This window comes from Melanotaenia boesemani, chromosome 3, assembly GCF_017639745.1.
Source record: "Melanotaenia boesemani isolate fMelBoe1 chromosome 3, fMelBoe1.pri, whole genome shotgun sequence".
In the NCBI taxonomy this organism is placed as follows: Eukaryota; Metazoa; Chordata; class Actinopteri; order Atheriniformes; family Melanotaeniidae; genus Melanotaenia; species Melanotaenia boesemani.
The window spans coordinates 10,770,749-10,794,045 of NC_055684.1; the positions used below are offsets into that span (position 1 = coordinate 10,770,749).

Here is a 23,297-nt window from a genome sequence, read left to right on the forward strand (position 1 = left end):
AGCTTCTGCACCCACTGATCTGGGGGCTTTGGAAAGCCCAACTCCCCCCAGCTTTAAACACAATAAACACAACGGATGAATATTTGCCACTGCACCATGTCTGGAGGAGGGAGGAGGAGGATGAGCGGGAGGAGGGCTGAGACACTGGCAGAGAGATGGAGCAGCACTGTACGGGAACTGAGGACATCATTTATACTGCGATCAATGAGAAAATATTTCCTCAAATAAAACAATCAAAGACCAGTTGAGGAAAATTTCCACCCATTGTTTAGTTCAGGTTGTCACAAAGAGCTTGATTATACTAGTGACTCTCAGTCCCAAAAATCTGTTTCATCTTTTAAATAAATTCAAATGTAAACTACATGTCATGATCGGTTGGGTTTTTATTTATTTATTTATTTTGTTTGTTTGTTTGTTTGTTTGTTTTATTTTGAAGTTTTCCCATTTTGTTCGTACCTATATGTTTGTTCCAACCTGCATCCCTTCACCTGAGGCCTGTACTGCAAAGCGGGATAAAAAGTCCTGGGATATCTCTCCGTTAGCTCGGTTGACTTACCCAGGCATTCAGCGTGCTGGTAATGGTAATGAAGCTGGTTATCAACTTGGAAATTGAACCCAGGGTTTTACCATCTTGATCAGAGCGTGCTTACATAAAAGGGGTGGTGCAGCATTTACCAGCTGCAGATATGTAGAAACCTTGCAGAGTGGCTTACTTTACCATGGAGGAGCAGACAATTACTCTTCAGAAATATGAAGCTTCAAAGGACGGGCCTCTGATCATCCATCCAAGTAAATATCATTCCACTGTTCAACACCAGATCCTTGTCTATTATCATTCTGTCAGTCATCCACGTGGTTTTTCTTTTTGTTAGATTCAAATTTTGGTCATTGTTTGTGTTGTCTCAGGCAGAGCTTGTTAGTTTGCATTAAGGTTTACATTTTTCTTCCGTAACCTCTTCTTCTTGAGAGCCCCTTGTCCACTTTAGAGCTTCTGCAAATTTCTCCTCTTCAACAAAACCAAAAACCAAGGTGTCATATGAAAGCAGGGACTCTGCTGGTTACAAAGTTGTCTGTCTCATTACTGTGGGACAGAAACTCTGGGAGCTATCAGCCAGAATCATAAATCATATCCTACTTTTGCTACTTTGTGGTCAAAAGTTTTATTCCAGCTCTAAAAAACTGCTAATGTGTTCTCCTATGACTCTGCCTTTGTTTGAAATGAATCATGAAGGTACTGGTAGTTTCCATGAAGATGAAGGAGGTTTTATAGTGAAATATTCACTTTTCCTATTACATACTATCTTGGGGTTCAATTATTTCTGGATCAAATTGTGTTTTCCAAGTTGAATTTGGGGACTATCCCTTGATTCTCCTGACTGACCATTAATTAAGGTGTGCATCTTCAACATCGGCTAATGGCTTCCTGAGATATTTATCTGTATAACAGTTCCTCATCAGACATTACTTTCCTAATTCCGAGATGAACTGGGTTGCTATCATCTGGATTTCACTGAAACCAATGTTTTTTTGTTTGTATGTTTTGTTTGTTTTTTGTTTTGTTTTGTTTTGTTTTGTTTTTTGCGGGGGAGGGGGTAGTAGATAGCCATTTCTATTTTCTACTGTGTTCCAGGTGAATTTACTCTGAAATAGCAACACATATCTTGATTCTGAAAAGTTTTCTTTGTCGGCTAAGATTATGCATAAAGGCATACAGGTTAACTACAAATTGTAACACTATGTGCTCAGTTATATTACATCTACATTGATATTTTCCCATCTATGTTTGAACACATCGACACAGACACCAACGCTGTCAGGAGTCAATCATAAATGTGGTGATCTAGTTTTGCTTCTGCAGTCAAATCGGTCATTCAGAAACCTGAAAACAAAGACTAGTAAATTCCAGAACAAAAACTGGTTTCTGTCTTTGTCCTCAGTAACCTGTTGTGACACCTTCGTTCTTTAGTACAGTCAGTCATTATTGTTAACTAGATTAATACCAGAAGAATCTTGGTTATGTCTGCTGTACAAGTCAAACAAATAAGTTAACAGTGCATATTGTGGTGCAAAGCCACAAAGCAATTCTGATGCTCAAGTCAGAAGGTTTTATCCTAATAGTTTGATTCTGTACATCAAAACTGGATGTATGTATGATGTAAAATGTGCATTTTTCTAAATATCTGTGTATGCAGGTCAGTAAAGCTCGACAGCAGGGAACAGAATTTAAGGTCAGTCAACATGTACAACTTGTGGAGATACAGTAAGTCCAAAGGTCTATGTTTGTGTAGCCTCTCAGTCTTGAAGATAGAGACTCCCAGTTGTTTTTATCCAAGTTTTAAAGATGTCCAGAGATCAGCCATTAAAAAACTTTACATTTAGGAATCAAAGCTAAATGGTTAGAGTTTGGGAACAACAGCCTCTTTCATGAACCTTTTCTAAGTCTGAACTGTGACTTCATTGTGATTTCATTGTGAGTTGACTGTTTTGTTTCCAATGGCTTTTTCATTAGTAGCTTGTATATCCTGCCTGAGTAGCACATTTTATTAGTTTTATAAAAGAAAATAAAATCTTTAGTTAACTTTGGGACCAACACCTCACACCTTGCCTCCTTGTCTTCATTAACTTCTCATAACATGCCTGATGTCAATTACAATGCAACAAGTCCAAGTATTTTAACATAATGGTTATGGATAACTGCAGAGATGGTACGTTAGATTGCACATTTTATGTCTCAATCCACCCCAATTCCACTGAGTTATCATCACTCTTCCTCTTATTCCATAACACCATAAAGATTTGTGAAAGGACAAACAAGCAGCTCCTTTGGTTCATTTGCAAACGGAAACAGCTCAGAAAGAACAAGAGGTTGTGGCTATAAGAAGGAAGTCATGTGTGAAAAGGGGTAAAAAAAACATTTTTTTTATTTGCTACAATACTTTTATTTTCATGATAATTCTGCCACATTACAACATCATTAACTTGTTAGGGTGTCAGGAAGATTTCAGATGTTTTTGTTCTCAGTGGGGCATTGTGATAAAACTATTGGTAATAATCATGTATGAAAATATTGTAATTTGATTTCAGCTAATAAAACATAAATGACTCAAAGCAGATTACTCTGTGTAGTATTTCAAGTTGTTTTTTTCTGAGTGGTATTCAATTTAAAAAAAATGAGAATGAATTGGTTTTATTATTGCATGAAAACATTTTTACTAAATACCTCAATAATTGCTGCCATTTCAGCCATGACTAGAAGTCCTTTTTTTAGCTTACAATTTCATACGTAAATTATTTACATCCGAGAACAAATAAAAATACAGATATCCATACACGCAATACTGTATATCACAATATAAACAAATAAAACTGATGTAGACTTACCTGAAAGTAAGATTAAAACACTTATTCTCAGTGTTTGCAGGCAAAGATTCAGTAAAACACTTAAGTTCATCCAGAGCTGCTCATACAGCAGATACTAAAACCTGGTCAGGGTGTGTGAAGAGATGCTGAGGCAGCAGAGGATAAAAACCTAAAGCTTAAATACAACCAGAGTTGGAATCATTGAATGATTGAATGGCTCAGAAACATCTCAGTTTGTGTTGTTGGATCTGAGCCGATCGTCTTCAGGATTATCACTGAACTCCTCGACTCAGGCACAGAGTGCTGCAGTGTGCACGAGGAGTATCAGGTTCGATATGAGGCGTTCAGGGAAGCTTGTTTCAGGGATATCTTTACAAGGCCAAAGAGAAAGTTCTGCCTCACACTGATAAAGCAAGAAGCTGGCTCACTCCCCTGATATCACTGCTGTTCACCTAAATCTCACTCTGACGGGGGTTTGTGGCCATTGGGGGGCTGAGTGTATATCTTTTTTTTATGGAGATGCTTTGGGTGCAGTGTGTAGATGTGAAGGAGGCGATGAGCAAAGAGGAGAAATAAGTGTTTAAAATCAGAACATGTGATCACATGCTCACTGTGATACAAGCCTGATCCATGAGTCAATGCTGCCATCTGTTGGAGGCTGATGGACCCACACATAGATGGAGAAGAGCAGGAGACTGGCACTCCAAATCAGGACCATAGAAGATGGAAAAATGTTGCCTGGTCTGATGAGTCTCCATTTCAGTTCCATATTCAGATGGTAGGCTTAGAATTTTGTGGAAACAACATGGATCTATCCTGCCTCGTATCAACTCTCAGAATCAGAATTAGGTTTCATTTTCCAAGGATGTGCACACATACAAAGACTCTGGTTTTTTTATTCTCCTTGGTTACAACATCTACAAGAGCATAAAGAACACATAGTGAACAACAACAGAGCAACAACACTAAAACTAAAAATTATACAAAATACTAAGTTAAAAATACACTTGATATAAATAAAAAAATGTAAATTGGACTGTGAAGTGAAGGTGGTCAGTGGGTGCAAAGCATTGCCATATAAACAGATAGAAATACATAAGATAAATGATAAATACTGAATACTGAATAATAAATACAGCAGGATTTTGTTACAATATGTAAAGTTAGCAAAATGAAATGGTGAGAGTGTGACATGAAATTTTATTGGTCATAATCATCTCTGACACAGATGACCGCTTTGTTGAATGCAAATTTAAGGAGTTTAACAGATGGGTCTCTTGAATTGCACTGGTGTAGTGGAATGTGAGGGTAATGGTGTAGGAGATGTTTTCTTGGTACACTTTGTGCCCTGTATAGTACCAACATCACATGGTTTAAATTCCACAGCCTGTCCATCCCTTTATGACCACAGTGTAGCATCCTCTGATGGCTCCTTCCAGCAGGACAATGCACAACGTCACAAAGCTCAAATCATCTCCAACTGCTTTCTTGATCATGACGAGTTCACTGTACTTAGATCACAATGTGGATCTGGTGAAAAGGTCAGTCAGGATGCAGCCAACAAATCTGCAGCAACTGTGTGATGCTGTCATGCCAATATGGAGCAAAATGTCTGAAGAATGTTTCCAACACCTTGTTGACTCTATGTCACAAAGTATTAAGGCAGTTCTGAAGTAAAAAGGGTCCCAACCCGGTATTCTGTAGTGATAGATAAGATAAGATAAGATAAGATAAGATAAGATAAGATAAGATAAGATAAGACAAGACAAGACAAGACAAGAAAAGATAAGATAATCCTTTATTTGTCCCACAGTGGGGAAATTTCAGTGCTACAGCAGTAATGGTGATATTGTAAAACCAGTGTAAAAACCAGCATTATAGAGATCATAACAAAAAAACTGTACAGAACAAAAACTATGTAAAAAAGTCTATATATTAAAAAAAAATCTGTATAGACACCTTTTATCTAGATCTTTTATCTTTTTTTTCATAAGTTTTCTTACTCACATACTTCCTTCTGACTAACCTATGTAGATATCTGTTCACATGTAGTTCAGCTATAAACAGATTAAATACTTTCCCTTAATGACCAAAGTGTTTGTAGAATATCCAACCGGTATAATTATTTTAAATGCAGGAACATGTTGAAACACACAAAGAATTTGTCATGGTGGATGGCTGAAGAAGAACCCAAAATACAGTACCAAATAGGTTTTACGCAGCTGGATTAAGAACAAATCAAACTCATTAAACAAAAGCAGAAGTGCTGCAGTGGCAGGAAAATTAAATGCAAATCACAGAATGAAACATGGCAGAAACAGAACCTGAGGATTAGTCAGAGGGTGGAAGAAAGAAGCATCACTGTAGTTGAGATGAATGGATGTTTCAGAGTACATAAAGAACAGTTACGAATAAAGAAAAACAACAGAGGCAAGAACTAAACTGCACAGGATTTGCAAGGGATTGAATTTTAAAATGTAAAAACAGAAATAAAGCACATATTTGCTAAAGTGTATAGAGTATGTTGTCTGTATGAATGAAATATGTTAATACGGTTCGTAATGGAATAATATTTTTATGTAACTCAGCTAACCAACCAAGACTGCTGCAGACAAAAACTGAATTATCAAAACCCTAAACACATTTTTCAGGTTTTTAAGACAAAGTTGGAAAAATTAAACATGCCTGAACAAAGCAAACATTCTCCTGAAAAATTCCAACATTTTAATAAACCATTTCATGGCAGACACCGTGTTAAACCCCGTTTTGAGATCCTCCAGCTCCTCTGAATAATCCATGGAGCGGACACCGGCAGCTGAGAGTGCTGCTGGCCCTTTAAGACGCACCGTCGCCTTGGTTACAGACAGGAAGCAACACAGCGAGTGTCTTTAGCATGTTAGCAATTTTTGTTTTTGAGTCATTCATTTCAGTGTTATTCTTCACTTCACAGTTGACTCTGAAGAGGTGTGATCTCTGTCACACAGGAAGGTGAGAACAGAACTGGCTCAGCGACCCCCCGTGGATTTATAAGAATCTGGTGTCACCAGAATCACCCGTCCGTTAGCTATTGTGTTTATGGGCCTTTAGCTTCCATGCTAGCGGCATTAGTTGTTTTTTATTATGATCAAATCTGATCTGCAGCTATAAAAACATGATGATGAAACATTTAAACCGTCGGATGTTTGTTGCGTGCACATTCTGCTGCTGTTTCACTGTGTGTCGCTGTCCATGGTGCTAGGAAGGCGTGGACAGTCACAGCAGCCAGCTATCAGAGAAAAGCAGCGTTATTACTCATATAACAGCTTAATGTTTCTAAATATCGTGTTTCTGAAAAAAATAGAAAAACAAGGATGATTAAATGTGGTTAATAAAGATATCGGCTTGGTATTTGGATTGTACAATGCCACTGGTAATATTTTAACGATATCAAATAAGGAAATGAAAAAATGAAAGAAACGGCATGAGGAAAAATGTAAACTAAAACTGGCAAAAAAAGAGAGAGAGAGAGATTTCATTTTTTTAGAGACTTTAACACAGATTTTATGATGTCAAAGCAACATAAACCGACTGAAGATTTTAACCCTGTTTCCAAAAATCACAATAATCACAACACACTGTGTAAACTTAATAGACAATATATTTACTAAAAAATTAAACACAATATGTCAAGTGGCATACTAGTAAATTATATTAGTGACAACTTACCTGTATTTGTATTTTTTTTTTTATAAATAATGGAATTAATAAGATTCTGACAAGTACCAAAGAAAAACAGGTTAGTTATTTGTAAGAGATTATGAACAGAGGATATGATTACTGCACTAAAATGATTTATTGTTACAAGAATGGGATATTGTCCATATCTTTCTTATCGTGAGGAAAATGTGTACATGGGACATAGTACATTTATTGATATACAGTACGAGTCAAAAGTTTGGACACACTATCCCATTAGATTTAATGGGAAAGTGTTTCTATTATCAAAATTACTTAAACTTCAGGACATGGTTCATTATCAAACAGTACAGATCAAGTTTAAAGTTACCAAGCATTTACTACCACTCAGCATCCAAAATCATTGTAGCCAGAGCGTCTTAAGGAAAGAAGAGAATTAATATCAACTAAAACAAACAGAGAAAACAAAAACATAATTAAACATAACATTAAAGTGCAGTTTTCCTTTCAACTTTTAAAAACAGAGTTGTTGTATACCTGCACCTCCCAACATCAGTGAGTAATGTTTTAATGTTAGTCTACAATGTCACTCAGTTCCAAGCAAATCTTTTTGGGAAGGCTGTCTCTGCTTCTTCTTGTTATTTGATTTGATTTCGTGTCATTGTCGTAAAATAAGAGGGAAACAAAAACACACACCAGTGTCTGGTTCAATGAGTGATTGAAATACCTGCTCTGGCAAATAATCTAATGTGGCCACATAGAGTTGGGGTTACCCTTAAAGTTACATTATGTAATTTTCTGACCTCCAAACTGGCGTTCTTGACTCATTTGATGACTCAATTTCTGGAGCTGTTGCTGCCCTGCAGCATCCCGAGGCTGAGGAACTGTGCTTTTCAACTTTTGCTCCATGACATGACATTCCCTTTACACGCCGCATTACACATCAGCAAGAGGATGTAAACACACAGTCTGTTGTGTTGCGCATTCCCCCCCAGACTCTACATAGAGGGGTGTAGTTTGTCACCTTTTGTCACACCTTCTAAATTTCCAGGTAAAGAGTTAAAACAATTAGAAATATGACAACGATAATGATGAAATCTCCTCTACGACTCTGTCTCCAGAAGATGAGCAGGAGCACTGACAACATGGAGCCGGTGACGTGCACCATCAAGCCTCCAGTCTACCTGCAGATTGGAGATTCCAAAGCAGACGCGGCTCATTCTGGTGTCTGTGTGGTGGACGTCAGTCTCCCCTTTGGAAAGACGGTCAATGTAAGCTGAAGCTAACGTAAATCCATTCAGATTCTTTGATGCTCTTTCTGAGTTATGACTCAAATTCAACCTCTGATTTCTGCTGCTCATGTCAGATGACAGGGTCCACTGTGTTTTTTCTCTCAGAGTAATCAAATAACCTGGAATTAAATAAATTGTTTATTTAAGTTGTATTTGGTTTATTTTACTGGAAATACATGTACAGCTGTAAGAGAAAGCAGAAAGCATCACTAAAGAACCCTCATTTTACTGCAGTCTGGCTCCAGCTCTGTTTAATAAAGCAGCAAACACACAGAGAAGGTATTTGTGCAGATATAAAGCTGCATATTTTGCCACAAGATGAGCTTCAATCATTTTGGGCGCTGACCTACTTTCCAGCATTTAGTTCTAATTATGATTCTTTTTAAATGCAGAGTGATTCCTCATTAACTCAGAGCTTTGGCTTCAAAGGGGTTGGCCTGGAGGAATTTACAGCATAAAGGAATTATTTCCAACAAACATTTCCATGTTAGTGCTGCAACCTGACACATTCAGTGTTTTTTAAAAAAACAGGTTCAGACCTCAGATGGACTGAAGACGTCTTTGTCCTGGTGTGGCGACGTGATCCTGTTTTACTCTGCAGAGCTTCACAGCATCCAGCAGATGGAGCCAAACTATTTAAAACTAAAGCAATACAATAAAATAAATATAAATATAAAATAAGTAAAATCAAAGTGTCAGATAACACCAAGAAGGTTCTCTGATAAAGTCAGTGGTAAATAAAAAAAGAAAAGAAAAAAAAAGCATTTAAAAAGAAGAAACTGACTCTGACACTCAAAATTTGTCAAGTTTATTTATAACTCAAATTCCAAAAGAGTTGGGATGCTGTGTAAAATGTAAATGAAAATAGAACTCAATAATTTCCAAATCTCATAAACCCTCATTTTATTCCCAGTAGAACATACTATTCCCAACAACACATCAGATATTAAAACTGTGACATTGTACCATTCCATGGAAAATAATTAGCTAATTTTGAGTCTTATGGCAGGAACACATTTCTAAAAAGTTGTAACGGGGCAACAAACGGCTAGCAAAGTAATTAATACAAATCAGCTGGAGGAGAATTTGACAATTCATTAGGTTTATTAGCAACAAGTCAGTAACGTGACTGGGAAAAAAATTAGCATTTCAGTGAGGAAGCGTCTGTCAGATGGAAAAATGGGCTGATTACCAATAATCAGTAATTACCAATCTGCGACAAACTGTGTCTATAAATTGTGGAACAATTTCAGAAAAAATGTTTACCAGTGTAAAATTGTGAAAACTTTGAAGATCCCACCATCTACTGTGTATAACATCATCAAGAATTCAGAGAATCAGGAGAAATCTCTGTGTGCATGGGACAAGACGGAGAGTTGAACTGGATGCTGGTGATATTGGAGCTCCCAGACAGCACTGTACATGCAGTCAAATTGGTCCCCTACACTGACCCTACTGGTTAATGTTATGGCTGTCACACATTATCCTAATTGTTTGCATGTGTATGAATATAGCCATGTTTCATCACCTGACAGGGATTGTCTCCACCTCAAACCACTTTCCACATCCACAACCTGCCTGTCGTCCCCTTGGACCAATCAGTGCTGCTGCTTCCACTTTCCAGGAATAAAAGCTCTGTCATCTGGTCATTCTGTGGCAGCTGTGTCTATTTTGTTGTAATTCCAGTTGTTTTTTATTTAATTTGTGTGCAACCTAGTAGTTTGTTCACTGAGATCTCTGTTTCCCCAAACAGACTGTGTTGGCCTAATCTCCTCAGGTGGAGTTTAGATGATCTGTCTCCTCTGATCTTAAACTGACTTTCTGGAACAAGTAAATCAGTTTAATGGACCCCGAGGACCAGGACTGAGAAACACTGCTCTAGATGATCTCAGACTTCATATAAGCTCATATGGTTCTTATAGGTCAAATAAATAAGGAGTGAAAGACCATCAAGGGCTTTAATGGTCAATGGTAAGATTTTAAAAGAAAACATTAAGATCTAATGCAAAATGGCTAAAATAGAAGAAATGTTCTGTCTCTTCTTGGTTCTACTTAAAGGTCTGGCTGCTGAGTTCTGAACCATTTGCAGCCAACTAATAGATATACATATATGGTGTCCCTGTGGAACACCATATATGTAAAAATTCAAACCAAGTCAAATTCACATTTCAGTGATTCATGGGGGCGGGGCTTGTATGTTTTTGTGTTGCAGATCGAGGAGATCAGCTTCAAGAATTATTACACTGCCTATTTGACTGTGCGTCTGCTGAGGAGGGACCCAGGACAGGAGGCCCCTGCCAAGTGGTGCACAGCCCTAAGAGACCTGCCCCTGATGGAAAACCCTCACACTGAGGGGGGCTCTCAGGATTACTACTCAATTCATAGAACACAGGTGAGACCATATGATGAACGTGTTTCTGCTCCAGCAGGATCATCACAGCGTTCTGCAGACCTGCTTTGTTAAGATGGATGGCTCCACAGAACCTGTACTACAGGCCTGAGGATTTTCTTTACTTCTGCAAACATGTTGGTTATGATTGAGTGAGGTGGAAATAGCCTTCTGAAACAAATGTAAATTTTTACACGTTTTTACCTTCAAATTTCTAAATCTTAAATAAGTTGAATGTCTTAGTGAGCTGAACTTTTTTCTGATTGGAGACAAAAGTTTAACTGTCTGCTGCCTTTACAGCTTAGAGTCACACTCAATTTAAGATGTCTGGGATTTTATCTTCAGAGGACTGAACCTATTTTTTGAATGCTTTTGATTTTCCTTTATAAACCATTTTAAGAAATCCATCAATTCCTTGCCCATGTTTTTTTTTTTTTTAAGTTTTTATCCAGTATTTTATTTATGTGATCTGCTAATTATCAGTGTATTAATTTATTTTTCATGTTCAGTTTTTTTATTATTATTATTATTCATTTCAAACATTTAGATAAGAGTATAAGTGTACTGCCTTTCTGTACAGTACTGACATTTATCCTAATAGATAAAAAAATATTTGGGGGAAAACTTTTATTATTGCATCTGTAATTGACATGTATATCCATTTGTTTTTCTTTTACATCTGTAATTGACATGTATATCCATTTGTTTTTCTTTTACATCTGTAATTGACATGTATATCAATTGTTTTATTTGACAAATTCAGAAAGAAAAACCCCGTTGTTTTCTAAGGGTGCAAATTACAGCTTTAAATTATTTTTTTCTGACTTTCAGATAAACAAACAGCTTTCCTTCATGCCTAACTCATTCACGCTGATCAGCTGATCTGTTGCTGATGCTAGTCTGTGATCCTTTGTTCCAGATGTATGTGGAACCGGATCACGTGGTGTCAGTGAGACTGATCCTGAGACAGCCATCCTCCGCCTGGCTGACCTTCAGCCTGGAAGAGATCAAGATATGTCCTCACGTGCAGCCGGTCAGTCGTTTTATTCACAGTTTGACTTAAAAAAACTGATGTAAAGACAAAGAGAAGTGACACATTAATGAGCTCTGAATGCTTCAGAGAGACTAAGAAGCTGCTTAGGAAACGTTTCTGACAGCATGTCACCACTCAGCTGTCTGAGCTACAGAATCATTACACGTCTGGATTGTACTTTCGTTTTAGAAACTCAGACTGAACAAATCAGTCGTATGTGAGGAATCTGCTGCTACATCAGGGCTGTCGCTCTTTATTCTGCCACTAGATGGTGCCAAAGCAAATCTAATCAAATCAAATTTTATTAAGAAAACTCTTTTCATACCAAAACAGCACAAAGTCTTTTACATAATAAAAGCCACAATTTTTGCAGATTAAAAAATGCAAGTCTTTATAAACCTGAGTATACATACATAACAATCTAACAAAACACCTGATCCAACTCTCTCTTGCTCTCTCTCTCTCTCTCTCACACACACACACAGTGCATATACCCCCAAATCCCTGAATCATAACCCTTCTCTGCACAAATATAAACTCCAATCCCTTGTTTCTCTCTCTTTCACTAAATATAAAAATATGAATGGAAATAAATATTTGGTTGACGCTGCTGTGAGGAGACAATATCTTGTAGATCTGCCCACACCGGGAGCCATCATGACCACAGATGGTGTCACCACAGGAACCACACAGATCAGGGTGGGCCAGGGTCCACAGAGCCACAAGGGTGATCACAGTGGCAGCGACCCTGCAGACCGAGCAGGCAAAGATCCCAACATGGAGGATCCCCATGAGGAAAACAGAGTTAAAAAAGTTAAAAAGTAAAATCAAAGATCAAATAAACCTAATAACAATAAGAACAAATAGGCACAACATATATAAAAATACACAAAGAGTTAATAAAAACAATGTACTTGAGTAAAACAAAGCAAATTGAATAATCAAGTAAAACATGATTATATACAGTAAAGATTTAAATAAAATAGACTAAAACAAAATAAATGAAAATCAAGTTAAAAGGACCTCAGAGTCTGTACAGGCTCATAATTTAAAATCAGGTCAAATAAATAAGAAGACCCAAGACCAATAAGGCATCTATAAACTACTAAAAGAGCCTTAATATCAATTCTGAAACACACGGGGAGCCACTGCAGTGATTTTTAAACTGGTGTGATGTGTTCCCACCATCTGGTCCTCATCACCACACGTGCAGCTGATTCTGGAGTAGCTGTACGTTAGAAATACTCTTTTTGGGAAATAGAAAGAGAAGAACAAGGAAACATTTCACCCATCTGCCTGAATAAACACAACCGTTTATTTCCATCTTTTCTTCCAGGACCCAGAGAAGGAGGTCTCTGATTGGTTGTCAGATCTGATCCTGGTCGACCACCACCCTGACCTGGAGGTACTACTGTTGGATCTGAATGTGTGTTTTTGTGAAAAAGGCTGTAACTCAGTGGAGACGTTGAAGCATGTACTCTGTCTTTATGCGAATTTGGCTTTTAACAGCAGTTCCGGCTGCTGTAAAGGTTTCTTTAAAGGTTCATTCCTGTATTTGTAAATATATAAAATTATAGTTAAAAGAACTTCTCTTTAAAAATAGCTATATTCCTCAGACATCCACACAGTCACAGAGTCTGTGGTCTGTGGGGGTGTATGTTTAGAGAGATGATCCGTTATATTGCGTGTCTTGCAGGGCCTCCCAGACCCCCACACTGTGTCCTCCAGTATTCAGCAGATGTGGGCTCTGACTGAGGTGATGCAGACCAACCAGACCACCGCCTCTATCGGACGCTTTGACGTGAGTCTTCCTTCAGTTCTCTACTGGTTGAAGGGATGGATGGAAGGAATACGTCTTTGTTTTAAAGACAGTAACTTGTTATACTCGGATGGGATAAAAAGCAGCAGCTTAAAAATAGTTTTGTAAATTAAATTATGCACATAGAAAAGTCTGATGCTTTCAATCAGTTATTTAAAATAAATAGTAAATAAATAAATAATAGGGAAATAGTGGATAGACAATTCTATTTTTTGATATGCCCTGCCATATCAAAAAAAGCCTATTTAACCAATTCTTACTATCTTATTTTCAGCCAAAACTATTTCATGTTCTTGTTTTGTAAGATCATTAATCTTGTTTTCAGAGTATATGTCATTTTTTTATTCCATATATTTTTTATTTCTATAAAAATTATATGGATGGATATTTGGCCCTTTATAAAAAATATCTTAAAACAAAAGTGATAATAATAATTTGCATATATTTTTTGATTGTTTGTCTCATCAGGTATTACAAACAATTCAGGCAATAAGAATTTTTCTCCTTGTCCATCTGTAACTTCTGTGTCTTTCAGGGCTCCAGACTAACTTTTTTTAGGAGGAGCACAGTGGCCCCTAACTTAAATTTTTAGGAGCACAAGCAGAAAATTTAGGGGCGCACACTGAAATCGCCTTGCATAGCAAATATTCACATTTCCTCTCATTTTCACTGTATTAGTGATAAATACTTGAACAATAAATTCAGAAATTACAATATTTACAGTTCAAATTTTTAGCAGTTGACATAACATAAAAAAAATCTTACTGGCCGCACTAGTACAAAACAAATAGACATAGAACTTATCAAATCAAATCAAATTTTTAGGTCTCGATTTTATGAAACACTGAACTGATAATTACAACCAAAGTGATAATCTAATGTAAAAAAAAAAATGAAGAAAAAGTAGTCAAAAAACAGCCAATGATTGATTTATGAACAGGTATTTACTTTCAGTGATGCTGCTGTAGGACTTTTATCACTGCTGCACAAACACTTAGATTTCAATGATAAAAGGAAAAACCTGTTTTTAGCCAGATCATCAGTTTTCAATCAGTGCTGGTTGTTGGTGAGATGATGATATATGAATTTGGAATTATGATCTAGAACATGGTAGAGATGATTTAGAGCAATATTTTCTAACACATGTTAAAACAGTTAATAAATATTCGTAAGCATTGGCTCGCTCTGTTGATACAATACAGTAAAAACTGGCAAATTATCAGATTGTACACAAGAGGGCAAAGATTTTACCATATGGTGATGCCATAAGTCTCATAAAAGAATGCATCAAATATATCAGCAGCATTAGATAAAAAAAAGAGAATGAATTGAGGGGCCCCGGAACAGATCGATGAGGAACACCTTTGGTTACTTTCAGGTAATTTGTTCAAACAGCGAACACCAAAACTATCAAACATTGTCTAGCACAGCATCTCTTACATCAACCACTGAATAAAAATCAGCTGTCCAGCGCAACCTGCCATCTGAAGGTGCAGCTATATTGTTCACTAATTTAAGGCTGTTGTGTCTTTTTCTAAAGCCTGAATGAAAACCCTAGTTATTAAAAGATTAAAACTCATGCAGATGCAAAATAGATGGAAAAATAATGGAAGAAATAATATTTCATTATTTGTTGTTGCAGGTGGATGGATGCTACGATATCAACTTACTCTCTTTGACATAACAAGACCCCTGTGCTCCATCATGGATGTCTTTTGTTTTGGTTTTTCTCAGATTTTAAGTCACTAAGGACCACAGCGACTTTGTGGTGTGTTGCAAAGGAACGATCAAGATTATCAGTTCACAATTCCTGCTAATGCTACAAGTCATATTCACCTCTTATAATAACAGTATTTAAGCATGAATTAAAAACTAATGTGTGTCAGCACTAACTGCACAGTGTTACAGACTGTTATCATGCTGTTGGATGTGTTTTATCTACAAGCTGCAGGAGGCTTGAATAAATCCTGTTTTCCTTAAACATCATATGAAGCACCTGATGTAACAAATGAGTAAAACAGCGTTTTGTGTGTAATACCGTCTGTTGACACAAGGCGGCAGCAGCGTCTCATTAGACAGAATGAGATTGAAAATTGGATCATTATTGGAGTTTTCCATGTTTTTTCCAGAGTAGTGACAGAGTCAGTCATGTCAGCAAACAAAGGGAAAAAGTTTTCCAACAGTTTGCTGACAGCCTGTTATTTAAGGTTTTCTTCATCATACGCAAACTGAAATCTGCTTAAATGTCAGTACGATTGTAATTTTCTCACTGAGGAAATATTGCTGGTGGAAGTTGGCAGGTGTGATCTTGTTGCCACACATCAATAAAAACAAACACTCTTGTCTTTTCTGTGTTGTGTGTGACAGCGGTCAGATGATATTAATTCGGGGACCTGTAGAGGAATAATCTGCTGGAGTCCCAGTGGTGCCCAGTTACACCACCTCTTATTTTATTTTATTTAAGAGGATTCCCCTGAAATAATAATAAGCCTAGTTTATTTGTGTTTTTTGCTTTTTTTTGTTTGTTTTGTTTTTTATAGAGCAGCCAGATTGTTGCAAACACTTAAAACACTGAGACTTTAAACGTCCTGAAAGTTTCAGTAATGATCCTCATTTAAAGAATTCCACATACAGCAGCAAAGAGAGCAGTTTTATATCAGAATATCTTAGAGCTTATTGGCCTTTAGATCAATATTTATTTTGCTGGGAAACTTTTCTTGGCAATTATTGATGTTATCTGGATCACTTTGTTACCATAAAAGGAAGAGGCAAGAATAGTGCTGAGGGGAAAGTCTCTAAAAAGAAGACTGAGTTTGGTCCGGGACAGGGACTCTCCCTTGACTCTGGTCTGGACATACAGGGAGACCATGATGGAGACTCAGAGAGGGACCCTGAGGCTGATACCTGATCAGAACTATGGTTTTATTATTTCCTGAATAGCTACACCTGAGAACTGAAGGAGGGTGAAATTTCTTGTTAACTTGACTTGATTAAACAGAATAGATGTAAGCACTGGCTGAATGTGGCTGATAAGATTGGGAGACACTGATTCCTCCTCTGTGTTTCTTTTTTGGGTCAGAACACATGAATTAGTCTCAGTAGTTGGTGATTGTCATTAAATGAAGGAATTTTGTCTCCATCTGGTGTCCTACATGTATTTTCATAAACACGTAGTGGTCAATCACTTGTGATTTTTGCTGGGATTGAAGCTGTTGAAGACAGTTCCTTGATGTGAGATGATGTTATATTGGTGCCTCATTTTGTGTTGTTGATGTTTGACTTTAGTTCACATGATGGGGTGTCAGAAAGTGAGTGAGGAGCAGTGAACAGTTAATCTACGAGGTGGGATGAGCTGCATGTCCTGCTTGCAGTTTTGCCTCGTCTGCAACATTTTTTTTTTCCTCCAGTTCTGAGTGTTGCTGCGTAATAAACTTTTTAAAAAGGGGAAAAGGAAAGAAAGCTGGAGAAAAAAAGAAATGGGGGAATGTTATCAGGATTCATCATATGTTGCATTACGGTATTTTATGTGCTATGATTTGTTTAATTTCAAATTCATCTATTTTTACATTTCAGGCTGCAACACATTTTAGAAAAAACATCAGAATGAGACAATGTAGAGCTAACAATGAGGGGAAATTATGTTAATTCAAAAAGCTGACTGTAATGATGATTTGGTAAAAAGTCAGCATCTTTAAAGTCTCTGAGGAAAGATGGACAGAGGTTTTCTAACTATTCTCCAAATGGGAGAAAATCATTCAGCAGTTTAAAAACAATGTTCCTGAAACGACTCCTATAAAAAGAATAATACCTCAAATGTTGCTGCAATCACTTATAAAAGCAGAAAGAAGTAAACATGTTGAAAAAATAAATCGCAATTCTTTTATATATCAGGGTTAAATGGATGTTTTATTATCGTTTATAAAAAGCAGTTGAACGCTTATAATAACAATCATTCCCTCCTGTCCATTAATATTCTACAGACTGGGCTTCAGATCTTTCATGTGATGCTGTGGACTAGTTTGGATTTCCAGTATCTGTTGCTATGGTGATACAATGTGGTAAGAAATTAACCAACTTCATCGTAAGCTGAACCTGAAGTTTTCTCAAAAAGACTGATCCTGCTTTGTAAGTTATTTGCATTTTGAGAGTCCATTGTGTTTAGTTGCTTTGCAGGCTGTCATTGTTACACAAGATACATCAGATACTTCATTAGTATTTATCTGTTCAATACTAATGAAGGTTTTATCTGTGTGTTTGGTTCCCATCTGCATATTTATAATATCTGTGAGAATGTGTGTGTGGATGATGGATGGATGTGTGTGAACAGTGTAGTTGTGTTTTGTCTGCACTGTGCTGTTCAGGCAAGTAAATTCATATTAATAACAGTAAATTATAGAAACTTCAAACTTTATTTATAAAGCGCTTTTCATGCCCAAGGCAACACAAAGTGCTTTACATGATTAAAAATAATAAAATAAAATCAAATAAATTCAAATATAAGCATATTTCAATTCATGCATATTAAAAATAAAACAAGCCTTTACACATAGAAATAGAAAAACATAATGAAAAACACTCAAAATCTTTCACACAGGCAAATGCACACATATGTATTTGTATACATTGTTAAATGTAGTTTAACAATGTTAAACTACATTTAACATTTATTTATATTAATATTGATGCCAATTCAGATCAAATGTCCATGTGATGGTAACCCTAACCCGAACATTACAGCCGTTGGTTTAATGTTACGTTATAAACAACTACCACCGAACTTTTTAGTAAGTTACCACGATGACTTTGTGGTGAACTGCGACGTGTCTCTTCAGGTTTGTTGGGTTTTTTCCAGCTACATTTCCAGACCACATTCCTTCCATTCGAATAAAATCAGGCATAAGGTTTTTTTTCTCCACTTCAATGTAACGAAAACGGGTCCATATGTCACGTCTTCTCTTTCTCTTGGCTCCTGTGCAAGGCTTGGTCATTGTTTTACTTTTTGCCGTGAATCCACCTCCTGTCTGTCTCATGTGTTTGTGCACCTGCCCGCTGGAGGTTTGAAAGGGGGTGTGTGTGAGTGGCGGAAAAGCCGAGGAGGCGGTGGAGGAGACAGGATTTGACAAAATCATATATAATTTTCATCTCATCTTTGTTCGTAAACTAAAATGTCCATAGATTTTGGCCTAGTTTTTATTTAATTAACTACATTTTCGTCTCGTCTTTATTGGTCCACAAAAATGCATTCTGTTTAGTTCCAGTTATTGTTTATAAATGGGGGTTTTAGTCTCGTCAAGTCTAGTTTTCGTCCGGTGAAAAATTTGCGTTGACGAAAATATTTTCATTTAGTTTTCATTAACTAAAGTAGCACTAGCTTCAAGCTTCCTGTTTGACACTGAAATCAGTTAATTTCAACCAGATCAATAAGGTTTAATGTGAACTCTGCGTTTTTCGTACTGAACACATCAGAGCTGCTGTTTCATCACGGAGTCCAGTTTAACTCTAATCCTCTGTAGCTTCTTCTGAAGAGGAAGATAAATGATAGAACCTGGACACTCTGCTAAGTATTCACCTTCACGGAAAATTATTCCCCAAAATCCAGACCAAATGTATTTTTTCCTGCTTACAGACTCACACCCACTAATCAGACTTTACTGTCTCCAACATCGAAATCCCAGCTGTGAGTTCCTGAATTAAAACCCTCAGAACTCAGGACCCAACTTTTATAACCAAACCTCTCTGGATTATTAGAAATGTTTTGTTTCTCTCCTCGTCTCACACCGGTCAGATCTTCAGACAAGAAGAGTCGTGGACTAGCAGTGTTTGGTTTCAGAATGAGAGGAGTGTAGCAGACCAGGTCCTTCATGTTGTTCCAGATGTTGAAGACCAGGTTGCCCAGGTGTTTGGCCTGGTCTATCAGAGCTCCTGAGTGCAGCTGTGGATCATCCAGCAGGGGGCAGCGCTGGACTCTTTCCACTGCAGCCTTGTAGTTGTTCAGGAATGAGACGTCTGCAGCTCTCAGCTCCTCCTCTGTGGTTCTGACTGTGTCTGAAAGAGCTGCTATCTCTCTGCTCAGAGCCTCCATCTTCTCCTCCATCATCCCACTCTTCTGCTCCTCTTCCTCCCTCAGAGCAGCCAGCCTGGCCTCCTCTTCCTCTGCTAGAAACTGATGAAGCTTCTTAAACTGCTCCTTAATCTGCCTCTCTGTGTGTTGGGCCTGGACTTTAATGTGTTCTGCTGTTTGATCAAACTTCTTCTGAACTTCCTTCTGGAGCTCCAGTTTCTTCTTTAGTGGTTCCAGAATTTCTTGAAGTTCCTTCCTGTGCTGTCGTGCAGCTTCATCGACGGGTCTGATTCTGTGGTTGATGTGTTTTTCTGAATCTCTGCAGATGTGACACACTGGCTGCTGATGGTCCAGACAGAAGAGTTTGATTTTCTCAGAGTGCAGATGGCAGAGACCTTCTGAAGCTTTCTGATCTCTCTCCTGTAAGAAGGACTCACACAGATTCTTTAACACCAGATTTAAAGGTGGTTCCTTTCTTGAAGATCTTCTCTTACAAACGGGACACTGGTGTGTTGGTTTCTTCTTCCACCAGCTCTTCAGAAGCTGTGGCTACATGACAGAACAACAGGATCTCTGAAGACGTCCTTACAGACCGGACAGCAGATTCTCCTCTAAACTGGAAGCCATGTGGTCTGTGAGTGAAGCTGAAAACACAGCAGACAGAAAGTCCAGTCAGTCATAGCTGCCCTCCCTCCTCTGCTAACTCCATCAAACTGACTGTGAGTGGTGTTTTTGGTCAGAATCACCTTCAGTGTGTGGACTGGGAGCAGCTTGAAGTTTTGCACTTTTCTTTCCTGCAGCTGGACTCACTCAGAGGAAGCTGAAGGTGAATCTGATCGTCTCTCTCTCTGTAGTGCACAAGAATCAGTGATTGTTTCCGGCTTCATTTCATGTAAGTCAGTGAGGGGTGGATCTTAAACCTGTTAGACCCATATTCATATCTGTGACTAAGGTGTGTTTCAGTCCAGAGTTTGAAAGTCAGTTTTTCATCAGCTGTGAAACTTAATAATAAACAGGTTTTACATTCTTACCTGCAGATTTAAACCAACAACCTGAATGCAGACTCAAACCCATTCCTGTCAGACATGGGTACAGACCAAGACGTGTCACCCATAGACACCACAAAACCTGTCCCTTCCCATGGCATGCACGTCTGCCACATCCTCTGCAACCTTCGGTTTCTGGAAATGTCAGTCCGCAGTGAACAAAACTGAATTAATCAGTTCATTGAAAAATCTCTCAGACATTCAGGTCCTAGCCCTGACTGAGACCTGGAACCATCCAGAAAACACAGCTACGCCAGCTGCCCTTTCTGTCAATGCAGAATTTACACAAACACCTCGCTCAGCTGGACGAGGAGGTGGGACAGGCATTATTTCTAAAAAGTGCCATGACAGCTCCTTGTGCAGAACTTGATTGGCTGTTAGATCCATTTAATTTGATGCAGGTGTGTTGAAGCAGGGACACATGGAAAACCTCCTGGATTTCGACCCGTGTAGAACCGAACTGAATAGCCCTGCAATACAGCATCACCAGACAGCCACATATATTACTTATCCCATCATGCTGTGCTGAAAAAGGATAACGCAAGCACCAAACTGCGTGTTATATTTGATGCTTCATCCCATGAAGATGGAAGTCCTACATTTAATGACTGTCTTCTGACAGGACCCAGTCTGAACCCAGTGTTTTAATTTGATTCAGACTGCTCAAAATTGCATTTATGGCAGACATCAAGAAAGTATTTCTGCAAATTTCACTCAAAGAAAGGGACAGAGATGCAGTGAGATTTCTGTGGTTCTCAGGCCCTCCAGCTGAAGAGAAGGAGGAGAAACCACTTGTGTTAAGAATGACACGAGTGGTTTTTGGTGCCTCCTCAAGTTCATTCTTGCAAGCAGCCACCATAAGAAAACATGTGGAACAGTATGAGGCTGATTACCCACAAGTGGTGGAAACCATAAGAGCCTCACTCTATGCAGACGACTTCATAGCGAGTACAAGGGAGGTATCAGAGGCTCATTCACTGACACTGACAGCAAACAGTATTATGAGAGCTGCTGGTATGGATCAAACTCACCAGAACTAAAGGAGAAATGGCAGGGAGCCAGATGGACTGTACAGTTGAGCATGAGGCACATGGATCAATACTGAAAGTTCTTGGTTTAGTGTGGAGACCAGTAACTGTCGACTTTGTGTTTGACCCCAAAGGTTTGCACATGATCTCGAAGCAAAGGGAGAATACGAAGAGAAGAGTCCTACAATCAGCTGCTCGAATATTTGACCCTCTTGGATTCTTGACCCCTTTCACTGTCAGAATAAAGTATCTGTTCCAGGAAATGTGGGAGGGAGTGCTGAGATGGGACGAAGAGCTTCCACCTGATCTCACAAAGAAATGGCAACAGTGGTGCTCAGAGCTTCCTCAGCTACACCAGCTGTCCATCTCAAGGTGGTACAAGACTGATGTGCAGCCCCAGAACAGTCAAAAAACACAAGTAACTCAAGTGAAAGGGCTTACAGTGCAGTTGCTTATCTGCAGGGAGAAACCAAGGATGGAGCAATGACAACGAGCCAAGCTGCATCCAAGTACCAGTGTTATGCCTGGAGAGGTATAGTAGCTTAAAAACAGTGTTCCAGGTGACAGCCTGGATAAGAAGATTCAGAACACATGTAGCAGTACAAAAATGTGTGATGAACTGAAAACAGAACAGTTGCAAGGAGCAGAAAACTATTAGATCAAGGTGACTCAGAGTCAGAGCTTCAGCCAGGAAATCAAACTTCTGAAGGCTGATTCTCAACACTGATTCTAAAATACCAGAGCTAAAACCTTTTCTGGATGAAGATGAGCTGCTCGGTGTAAGAAGTAGGCTTCAGAATTCTGATTTCACCTACAGAGAGAAGCATCCATGGATTCTGCCTAACAAAAACAAGTACGCAGAAATGTTGGTTCTGTATCAACATGAGAAAATAATGCATGCAGGTGTGAGAGACACTTTGGTGCAAGTCAAAGAGAGATACTGGATTATTAGGTCAAGACAGCTGGTACGTCAAGTTATATCACGGTGCACATTTTGCAAAAGATTCAAGGCAAGGGCTGGACAGCAGGTCACTGCTCCTCTCCCAAGAGACAGGATAACCGAGTCACCACCATCTGAAATCACAGGTGTGGATTTTGCAGGACCACTATATGTGAAGGAACAGCGCTCCATGAGGAAATCTTATGTAGCTTTGTTTACCTGTGCAGTAACAAGAGCTGTACACTTAGAACTCGTCTCTGATCAGTCCACCGACAACTTACTGCTGGCACTAAAAAGATTTGTCTCAAGAAGAGGATTGTGCAATTGTGCAAAATTGATAAATATTTGGTCATTCATGGTGTAATTCATTCAGATATTAAATGTTTTAAAGGGATAGAAGAATTCATTTCAACCTGATTCATTAGTGAAGAATTAACTTTAGAGTTTGAGACAAATTTAATATGTTCTGATTCTTGTGTTAACACGAAATCTTCATTACCCATCATGCATTTGAACTGATTGCTGCCCTCGCTAGTTGGCATGAAAGGTGTGACATCAGAAAAAAAAAAAAACTGAGAAGTTGAGCGTAATAGTTTCCCTGTAACATGTTCATAAAAATTGTTCACTAAAGTTGATGTTCGACTGCAAGCCGGA

The 23,297-nt window shown here is 38.2% G+C and overlaps 1 protein-coding gene and 1 pseudogene across 2 annotated transcripts; one reads left to right on the top strand and one right to left on the bottom strand.

Annotated features, from left to right (window-relative positions):
* Positions 1 to 6,218: 6,218 nt before the first annotated feature.
* Positions 6,219 to 15,723, top strand: nicn1 (nicolin 1). 2 transcript variants are annotated; one of them, XM_041979393.1, is made up of 7 exons: positions 6,219 to 6,348; positions 8,157 to 8,306; positions 10,540 to 10,719; positions 11,636 to 11,749; positions 13,086 to 13,154; positions 13,446 to 13,550; positions 15,211 to 15,723. In XM_041979393.1, the coding sequence occupies exons 2-7, from the start codon at positions 8,160 to 8,162 to the stop codon at positions 15,250 to 15,252; spliced, it is 657 nt and encodes a 218-aa protein (XP_041835327.1). In that variant the 5' UTR covers positions 6,219 to 6,348; positions 8,157 to 8,159; the 3' UTR covers positions 15,253 to 15,723. The 2 variants fall into 2 exon arrangements, with proteins under 2 accessions (XP_041835327.1, XP_041835332.1); XM_041979398.1 differs by having other exon boundaries at positions 8,160 to 8,306.
* A 3,486-nt stretch (positions 15,724 to 19,209) lies between these two features.
* On the bottom strand, positions 19,210 to 21,847 carry LOC121636414 (annotated as a pseudogene).
* Between the last annotated feature and the right edge of the window lie 1,450 nt (positions 21,848 to 23,297).

Coding starts and splice junctions, on each gene's coding strand:
- nicn1 (XM_041979393.1), top strand. CDS start 8,160: ATGAGCAGGAGCACTGACAACATGGAGCCGGTGACGTGCACCATCAAG. Junction 8,307..10,539: donor CCTTTGGAAAGACGGTCAAT/GTAAGCTGAAGC, acceptor TTTGTGTTGCAG/ATCGAGGAGATCAGCTTCAA. Junction 11,750..13,085: donor TATGTCCTCACGTGCAGCCG/GTCAGTCGTTTT, acceptor CTTTTCTTCCAG/GACCCAGAGAAGGAGGTCTC.